Source organism: Ictidomys tridecemlineatus, chromosome 4 (genome assembly GCF_052094955.1).
Source record: "Ictidomys tridecemlineatus isolate mIctTri1 chromosome 4, mIctTri1.hap1, whole genome shotgun sequence".
NCBI lineage: Eukaryota > Metazoa > Chordata > Mammalia > Rodentia > Sciuridae > Ictidomys > Ictidomys tridecemlineatus.
Genome location: NC_135480.1, coordinates 108,017,578 through 108,027,711, shown reverse-complemented (window position 1 = coordinate 108,027,711; position 10,134 = coordinate 108,017,578). Strand labels below are relative to the sequence as shown.

General features: G+C 40.2%; 1 protein-coding gene and 1 pseudogene across 2 annotated transcripts in view; one reads left to right on the top strand and one right to left on the bottom strand.

Annotated features, from left to right (window-relative positions):
- Nucleotides 1-2,359: 2,359 nt before the first annotated feature.
- Panx3 (pannexin 3) lies at nt 2,360-9,549 on the bottom strand. The gene is made up of 4 exons (XM_005339520.5): nt 9,340-9,549; nt 7,972-8,114; nt 4,586-4,800; nt 2,360-2,999 (listed from the first exon to the last, which is right to left on the bottom strand). The coding sequence occupies exons 1-4, from the start codon at nt 9,518-9,520 to the stop codon at nt 2,360-2,362; spliced, it is 1,179 nt and encodes a 392-aa protein (XP_005339577.1). The 5' UTR covers nt 9,521-9,549.
- LOC106145341 (olfactory receptor 8B12-like) overlaps nt 4,618-10,134 on the top strand; it is a 141,017-nt pseudogene continuing 135,500 nt past the window's right edge. The window contains exon 1 of the transcript XR_013437966.1: nt 4,618-4,758. The product of XR_013437966.1 is annotated as an olfactory receptor 8B12-like (transcript). The remainder of the gene's footprint in view (nt 4,759-10,134) is intronic.

The window sequence follows — 10,134 nt, the reverse complement described above, 5'->3', positions numbered from 1 at the left end:
CTTTTTTTTTTCTTTTAAAAATTCATATTTGCTAACTCTAGTTTATTTGCTGTCCTGCTGTGTTTGTCCCTGTAGGCTTTCGGATCTGACTTTATTTGTATCATTCATCTTCTACAGGTATCTTACTTATCCGGGTGGAAGGGAAGTGCCATCCTTTTCTTAGTTTGCAGGCTTCTCTGACCAATGGACTTCAATGGAATTAGTTTAAAAATGTTTATTGTTTCTTCTTCATTACAACTTTATTTTTTTTACAATTCTAAAACACTTCTTGCAAATTTTAGAAATTTAAAGTAGAAATGTAGAAATTTAAAAATTAAAAACAAAGAGGATTAAAAATAAAATTTATGGGACTGGAAATGTAGCTCAATAGTAGTTCTCTTGCCTAGCATTCAGGGGCCCTGGAGTTGATCCCCAGCTCTTCAAAGGAAAAAAAAATCATTCTGGAGGCTTGATCACATAATTCAAGTTAAAATTTTGATTCGCAGCACTGCAAAACAACAAACACAAACATACACAAACTAAATTTATAATGCTGCAACTTATGGAAAACTACTCCTAACATGTTAATTTTTTTTCATGAATTTTTATGTAGGTTAGACCTTACTAAATGTTAGGTTTTCTTTTTGCTCATTTACTGTGATTATCATTATTTTACAGTGTTATGACTTCTTCATAAATATAATTTGATTTTTTTTCCCAGTGCTGGGGATTGAACCTAGGGCCTTGCACATATAAGGTAAGTGCTTTAGCACTGAGCTACATCCTTAGCCCTGTAAGCATAATTTTAAGTGGCTAGTCAATATTACAGTGTGTCTGTATTCTATTTTTCATAAGTATTTAGCTGTTCTTTGACTGTTTGGTTAATTGCTGTGAATTACATCTTTGTGCACAGGGTTTTTTCCATTCAAAGGCTGGATTTGCATGCTGCAAAGAATGTGGTGCTACTGAGCATTCTTTTACTAATTTTTGTAGAAGAATTTTTATTTTATGACCCAATAAGTCTTTAGCAAACTTAAGACAAATGAAATGGCGATATTAATACAATGTAGTAAATTTATTTCAGAGGTAGGTTTTGTTTGATATGGCAGCATTCAGTAAGGAAAGAAGGAAGTAAACAGGAAGGTTTTTTTGAAGGAAATGTGTCCAGGTACACTCTGAAGGAGAAGTAGTGGCTGGCTTAGTGAAGAACAGAGGAAGGTCTCCCAGGCAGTGGAGACAATATATTAAAAAACTGAGCATCAGGAAAAACCCAGGAACTGCAAGTGGCTGATACAAGTGAAAGCTGTATGGGAAGCAAGAGGAGAGACTGAAGTAGTGGGCAGGTTTTAGATCATGAAAGGCTTTGTGTAGCAACTGAAGAGGTGGATTTCTTAATGACAATAGAAAGTCATTAATGAATGTCTGTACATCATCAGTGTTTGCTTTTTAAAGGTAATTTAAGTTAGAAGCAACATAGCTTTTTTACTTATATGAAGAAAGGAGGGTCCATGCAATGATTTTTCTGAAGAAGTGATAATATGCAGCTTTAAAAAGAAATATAAAATGTGAGACATCATTGTATTGTGGGCTGAATACCATGGAACTGGATCAAGGATCCATTAAATCCAGACATAGGATTTGGAGTTAAGTATAAGGATGGATTGATGAATAAGAGAAGGAGAGGAGGGGCTCAATAGTACTTTACTGTTTATCCTGTGTAGTTATAAATGGTTGCTATTTAGTGGCTGTATGTGAAGGTATAGTAGCTCATAATCCCAGTCCTTGGTGAAACGAGTCCTTGATTTTGATGATGAAAAGTGTATCTAGACATTTCAAGACTTTTCTCATGGCTATGCATGGTCCTGCCTCTCTTGTCTTAAACTCTAAGACCAGATTATAAATTGAAGCCATCATTATCTCTTGGATTATTTTACAGACCACAAAGGGCCTGGTAAGGCTGATGAATTCCCCAAAGCAGTCTGGGCAAATTCCTAGGATTTTAGGCCATGCTAAAGAGTTTCACATCTTTATTAATCTCTTACCAGATTGCTCTACTTTCTGTCTTGGGGGAAGTCCATGTATGCATCCTAGAAGGTCTATGGAGTGAATATAGTAAGGAGAACTAGTCTTTATAAATAGCCTTTAGAATCTAATTTTTTAGTTCTTTGACTCTTCAATTCCAGCTTTCACATTTGTTTCTGTATATTGATTTTATCTTCTTAACAGATAAAGGTTATGTAAGTCAGGTGAATCCAAGCTTGGCAATGCTAAAGTAGATATTTTTTTTGTGTGTGTGTATTGCTGTATGTGACTTTTAAAGATGGTGAAAGACTTTTGCTTTCCACAGAATTTCTCATTGCATGGTTTCTTTATATACTAACTATGGATGTTCATCACACATCTGTTGGGTGAGATGTTTGGGTTTTGAGGGTTCTAAGCCAGCCAGTAACGTCATGAAATCGACCACTGTGTCAATGTTATGCTTCTGGATGGTTGTGTCCTTCAACACACATAAGACACTCAACCAGCTAAAAGAGATGAGCTCAGAGATGTTGGCTCGGAGGAAAAGAAGAATTACATTGAGGTCATTGATTGGGCATCCCAGCATCTTTCTGCTGAGGAGATCAAAAGCTGGGAGCATCTCATATACAGATAGGAGTCGTTTGTCCCACTGACACAGCCGTGTGAAGTTGTATATTATCACAGGAACCAATAAGGTGTATATTGCTGCACTGGAGAGGCTGACAATCTGAAAAATGGATAAGGAGGTCAGCCTGCATGTAATCAGGTCAGGGACATGAGTTTCATCATGTAGTAACCCTGCCTTGATGGAGCAGCTGAATTCTTCTTGGAAGAAGACATCCAGATGAAAGTGGCCAAGGTACAGGTATGTGGCTGAGGTAAAGAGGAGTAAAAGGGAGTTCCTCAGGAGGTAGGTGGCCACTAGTGAATGTGAGCGCTGCTTACATGCCAGGTATCGCTCTAGTAGGGGGAATTCAAAGTATCGTTCTTTTCGGGCCCTGCCAGGGAAAGAAAGGAGGAAAGTTAGGAAGCACCATATGTAGAACCATATCCCAAGAGTCATGTGGGAAACTAACAAATATGTGCATTCATTATGGAATTCTTTGTTAATTGAAGATCTGCCTTCCCCAAGCATAACCATGATTCTTCTTCCAAAAGATGTAAGTATAACTCATTTCTCCAAGTACTGAGTACAATGTGATAAACCTGGGGGATGATTGATGAATAATGAACGATCACTTTGGATTTTTGCCCAGCAAGTCACACACTAAAACTGTAAGCAGAAATAGGACCCTTTGGAAGCAATAGGCTAATAAAATTAGCACTGGATTGGAAGTCTAAATGTGTTCTAGTTCTTGGCTGTGTATTCTCTGTATGGTTTTTGGACCAGTTAATTTATTTTATACAAACGAGTGTGATGACAAGTATTTGTTGAGAATTGTGGTGTTCAGGTAGGTGAACCAGTCTCTGTTCCAAAGAAGCTTAGAGTATTGTTGTGAGGGAAGGAGTAGACAAAACATGCAAATATTCAATGAAATTAATACTTGATATGTTGCTAAATTGATTGATACAAACCATAGTCATTACAAAAGTTAGGAGATGGAGTAACAGTGCAGGTTGGAATGTACAGAAAACTTTACAAGAGAATATTGGCTTAAACCTGGGCTTCAAAAGGTAGAGGGGAACTTTTTAGAGAGTATATGATGTGTGCATAAATGTGAAACAATATGATTTCAAATCATGGCTCAATTATGGTCACTCTATTTAAAGCTACTGTTAATTGTTCAGCTTTCCAGAACCCCTTCCCCTGTTTTACTTTTTCTTCATACTAGTTATCATTCCCTTATGTATTTTACTGGTGTGTTCTACTTTTTGTCTGTTTTCCCTCTAGTAAATATAAGCTCCACATGAATAATGATAGCTTTGTTGCCCCCCCCCCCATGTATCCAAAGCACACAGGATAGTCTCTGATACTCAGATGTATGAATAATGCACTAAATAAATGATTTTTTTTCCCAGTGGAAAAGAGGGAGACTGCTTAGGTAGAATGAAAGGTTTCTGTCATCTGGTTGAGTATCCCTTATTTAAAATGCTTGGGACCAGAAGTGTTTCAGATTCTGAAGTTTTTCAGGTTTGAGAATATTTGCATAAATTTTACTAAAAATGCTCAAAAATTTTTGGATTTTGACCATTATGGATATTGGATTTTTAGGTTTGAAATACTCAATGTATAGTTAGTTAGATGCTTGAAAAAGTAGTTGGATATGTTGAAGCAAATATTTAGGAGATTTTGGGTAGTTTTGGTAGATCTGGGAGGAGCTATTTAAGGTTTCTGAGAAGAGGAATAGTGTATAGAAGTGATATTTTAGAGAGATTAATCCCTTTGTGGCTCAGAGTGTTCATCTATAAACTGCAGGTAGCAGGCCTTTCTCTTCTCTCTTTACAGTAATGACAGTTCATGAGATGATGGTAACTTTGCTCCCTTAAGAAAGATAACATAGAGGACATTTTAAAGATTATGGTGCATGGGTACCATTTTATGCTTAACTGTATCCTTCAAGAAAAGACTGAAAAAACAACTCACTTTTCCAGTTCATCCCAGAAGACAAGCGGGTCAGAGCTCTTCTGCCGGATCTTCAACATGTGCTGCACCAGGCGGATGGAACGATTATAGGATTTGTCTAGTTCGCTGATGATGAACAGCAGATCTGAGCTGAGGGCTGGAACAGCTGCATACTGCCACAGCAGTACTGGCAGGTACATGGCCATGGCCAGGGCCAGAAGGGAGTAGGGGAGGGCCTGTAGGACAAAAGTTGGCTGAGCAGGTGGCTCAGGGTGTTGAGCCTTGAGTGACCATAGTAAGTGAGGGCTTTTTTTCTCCCCAGTTCCTATTTCAGAAGGGGAAGACAGCATGGGAAGTGGGCCACCTAAGGCTCTCTATCAATATGAAAGAATATAATGAGGTCCAGTAGGAAAGGGACAGCAGATCTTCCTGTTCCCCACATTCATATAGTTTTTCTGATCTGTGGTCTATCTAGGGCCCCAGGGGAAGAGAAAGAGTGAGAATGAGAGGGCATGGGATATGTGTGTGTATGTGTATCTCTATCTCCCTTCTTGTTCCCTCGCAAATGTGTTGGGGTGAGTAGATGGCCTGAGGTTACAGCCAACAGTGCCATGTCATCCTAGGCCATGTCAACAATGTCCATAGCCATGTAATTTCTTCCATGTAGCCTTCCCTGACTTCTGTAATGTACACTGGTATTTTCGCATCTTTGCAATTTTTGGTAATGCCAAATTACACCATCAGAAACCATCTTGGAATTCTTTTGGGGTTCTTTCATGTATATAGATCTGTGAACTGACTTTCAGAAATGCATAAGCCTTGTCTCTTTAACTATTCTATTAGCTACATGGGATAGGGGACTGAGATGGATTGAATTGTATTTATGTCTCCCTCCCCAATATGTGGGCATCTCAATCCTTAGAACCTCCGCATGAAATCATATTTGGAAATACGGTTGTTGCAGATATAATTAGATAATTTAAAATAAGATTAAACTGGAATAGGGTAGGCTCCTTGTCCATTATGACTGATGTTTTTTACATATACACATACATCATGTGAAGAGGTGCACACAGGGAGAACACCCAAGGTGATGAATCTATAAACCAAAGAGAAGGGCCTTGAAGATTCATTCTTCACAACCCTCAGAGGATCCAATCCTACTGACTACTAAAACTATGAGACAGTACATTTCTGTCCTGTAAGCCAAAGTTTGTGGTACTTTATTATAGCAGCCTTAACAAACTATAATAAGAACTTTTCCTTAGATTTCCTCATCATACTTAAACCCAAAACTGGGTTGGGCCTACTATTTTGCTCACAGAAAAATCTCTACTTGTAAAGGTTTCTAAGGTCATGTTTTTGGTAGGCATTTAGCATTCATTATTTTATTTGCTTTTCACAAAGATGCTTTCAGGTAGGTATGATTAGTATCTTTTTTTTTTTTTAAACAGATAAAGGAACTGAAGTATGAGAAGATTAAGTGCTTGTACAGGGTTACACACCCAGGAGGGGTGACAAGATTTATAGCTGGGCTGGGTGATTTGGGAGCATATTCCCTTAATGACTACTTGACCAATACCTTCTCCTAATCTAAGGATGTTTTTTCCTTTTAGAAGAGAGTTTGGAGAGAAAAAAGGAGGGTATGGATTTTATTGCATCTGTGTGTGTGTGTGTGTGCCCTTGCTTTCTGAACTAAGGAAGGAAGGTTAGAAATATGAGGATACAAGAGAAAGAATCTTTTCACTCCTGTCCAAGAAATAACTTTCCTTGAAACTGAGCTTTTTACCTTTGTGGAGTGTTTCTATAGGTTTGAGGTGGAGTTGGAGGATCTGGGTTTAGAGAATTTCCCATTGACTTTGATGATCAGGTATCTAATTTTTTCTTGACTTGTAAATCCCCTCTGTGACATCTTGAACTTGTTACCATCTAATTTCTGCTTGAACTGCCAGTGGCAGAGGCCTTCTGGTCTCTCTCCATTGTGTTTATCCTTCTATCCTAGAAGTATGGTATTTGAAGACCTTGTTAGTGATCATCACTAAGAAATCACTACCCTTGAATAACTTCTGACGAAACATGGTGAACTGAACAGACATGTTACCATTGTTTCCTCGTAAAACTCTTTAAAGCTGGAAATGGAAGCACACACCTATAATCCCAGTGGCTCTAGAGGCTGAGGCAAGAGGATCACAAGTTCAAGGCCAGCCTCAGCAATTTAGTGAGGCCCTAGCAATTTAGTGAGACCCTGCCTTAAAATAAAACATAAAAAGGACTGGGGATGTCAGTCAGTGATAAAGAACCTCTAGGTTCAATCCCTAGTACAATCAATCAATCAATCAATCAATCAATCAATCAATCAATAAATCCCACTAGCATGACAATAAAATATTAAAAAGAAAGACAAGATTTTAAAGGACAAAGAGAATTGGAGAGGCTGGACGCATGGCTGTAATCCCAATGACTCAGGAGGTTGAGGTGGGAGGATCACAAGTTTAAGGCCAGCCTGAGCAAGTTAGCAAAATCCTGTCTCAAAATAAAAAATAAAATGGACCAGGGATGTGAGTGGTAGAACTCCCCTAGGTGCAGTCCTTAGTACCAGGAGAGGAAACAAACAAACAAACAAGCAAACAAAAACAAAACAGGAGAGGAGATGAGGAACAGAATATTGGAAAGCTAGAAATCAGAAGACACCAGCATGTGGGGAGGGTGGGGAGTTGAGGCAGGGACAAGAGAGCTATTTGTACCTCAGAGCCAGAAAGGAATTGGAGATATGGAAGAACTTGAGCAATGAGCATGTAGGAGGGCTAACAGCAGAAAATTGAAAAATCTGTGTTGAGAAATAGACCAGAAGTTCTTTTCTGTAATGTTATGCATTCCGGCAACCAACCTGGCCCTTCCTGACAGGATAGAAGTTTACTGTGTAGAGATTAAACCAGATTAAACTCTCTATTTGAGCTTACTGAGGGCAGAGGAACCATACTGAGAATGGGGGATCAGCTGAATGAATACTGATTGGAGTTCCCAGAGTGCTGACAACCAGGCTTAAAACCAGTTGTGCCCTGCCCATCCCCACAGGTTAAGAACTGAATGACTCTTCTCAGAGAGTAGTGATCAGCCCAAGAAAAGGATAAAAGATATTTGAGTTTTTTTTCTCCCTCAATGAAATAGACCCAAGGGATCACCTTCAGCTAAAGGCTGCTTGTCGACAAGCTTCACCCACTGGTACAAGGCATCCAGTCAGATAAAAGTGGGCAGCTGAAGATCAGCAGAATTTGAAGAATGCGTGGAACATGAAAGTCAGCCACTGGGGCAAGATGGGGGAAGGAGGTGAGAAGGAATATAATGATATACCTCTCTCTCCTTCCACCCTGCTCTGAAGCCAGGATGACAGTCTCTGTCTGCTTTACCTTGTGGGGCCAGAGAGATTTTATCTTGTATTGGCCAGCCTCATCCTGTTCATGGTGAACCAAGGAGTCCCAACAGGAACTGTCCACATATGCAGCCTGCCGGACACTGAAGTTACTTGGAGAAAAGCAGCTGATTGGAGACCCTGGAATAAGAATACAACTTTGAGGCAGCATTGAGTTGGAAATGGGAATGCGAATTTGAAGGGGCCACTGTCTAAGGGTTTTGTAGAGGTCACCTTCACAACTCTGAATTTATGTGTGTGGCAGACACTATCTTCTCATGCTCTAGTTTTTTGGGGTTGGCACTGCTGTGTCTTGGGAGGACAGGGCATGACAGGATAGCTCCCTATTGTTTGGCTTTTGCCTGTCAGTGTACTGTCTCAGCCTGGTCTGATTATTCTTTTCTCTGAAATTTTCCCCCCTGGATTCCCAGGGGATGGGGTATCCCTACACACCTGCAGTTTCTCACCAGACTTGCAGTGTGATGGTGGTATCTCCTTCCTGAAATAGCTGACATCGTTTAGATTGTAAAACATAGAGGATTAATTACCTGAATTTCTGAACCCAAAAGAGAAAGAACAGGCAATTGGTACTAGAAGGAAAGTAGGCTTGGGGGAGAGTCTCTTATTTTTTGTTTTTCCATCATTCTCTAGAAAGAGGCAGAGCTGTGAGCCAATACCTTTCCCCTTCTTCTGGATGAACGAAGGGGCAGTGGGACGTAGGCACACGTCACTGGGAAATGTAATAAGCAAATGGAATAGGCAAAAAAGAAAGCCAGAAATCCCAGTTCTCAGGAAATCTATATGCTTTTTAATAGAGGTAGTGGATTTGTGGGGATAAATTCAGTACCTAAAACACCATAAACATGTGTATGTTAGTTTCTCTGTGTGTGACTGGGGTTTTTGGAGAAAGCAGTAGGTTTTTTTAGCACCTCTGAATGTGGCTGTGTCCGGCCCTTAATATATATTCTCAAATCAGTAACAATGGAGGTGGGTGTGCGGAGAAGGCTCAGAGGAAATAAGACACTTGTCAACAACATGGCTGATTAGGTCCTGAAAAGATTATGAGGCCCCAACCTCTATTATCTATATGAAAACTAAAGTAAAATATTAATTATGAAAGTGATATAAAACATAAGAATACTGAAATCATGACTAATTATTATTGTAAAATGTCAGAGGTGACTTTTAAAATTTTTGGTGCCTCTGCTTTGCTTGTGTCCTAAACTCATGCATGGTCTGTCCTTTAGGTAATTTGGCCCAGGCCAAAGTCATGAAACCTAGTCAATATGGGAGCCATTTATCTTCAGAGCGCATGCAAAGAATACATTGAAGTGGGGTCTCTCACTGGCTCTTGGAAACAACTTACCGGAGGAGAACTCTTGGGCAAAAGCCAGAGACATCAGCAGTAAGGGGAAGCCCACAGCAACAAACTTGATCATCTGGTCCATGGGCAGTTCTAGGCGCAGTCCTTTCAGGCGGGAGCCCTTTCGGTCAGGCAGCAAGGCATCAGAGAGCATATACTCTGCAGCTGTGTGTGCCAGAGACATGATGCTACGAGATAAGGTGTTCAGGTGGGCCAAGGTGTCCCAGGTTAGTAGAATGAGGAGGTAACAGCTTTAGGCAGCTGGCTTTGAGCAGACAGTGCTGCAGCCCCAGCCTCGTGGATATCTGTGCTTGGAGCAGGCGATGTTTCTCTAAATAACTGCCTAAGCCCTGAGCCAGGCACCCTGGTAATTAGAGGGGAGCGTAGCCTCAGTAGGTCCTTGCTAGAGGAGGGTCGGGTATCACTTGTGGTTGGTGCCAGGCTGCTGTCTTTGGATTGTTTCTGAGTAGATCAAGCCTAGTGGCTTTATGCTGCTCTTTCATTAATAAAGTATTTTCAGCGGGGTGGTGAAGAGAGGAGAGCTATGGAGCTGGGCCCCCATGTAATTGGTGTGGAATTTGGGTGGGGATTGCTTAAATGTGTTAAAGGCCATAATTTTGTGGTTTGGGTAGGAATGGAGCCCCCAGGACTCAGTTATGATTTCTACCTCTATAAAGCAGTCTTTGTCCCAGTGATGAATTTTGCTCAGGTCCCAGGCTCTTTCCTAGAAGCTGCTCTGTATTTGGTGTTAAATTTCCTTCCCTACTCTGGGCTTCTTCCAAAACATTTCAACCATGT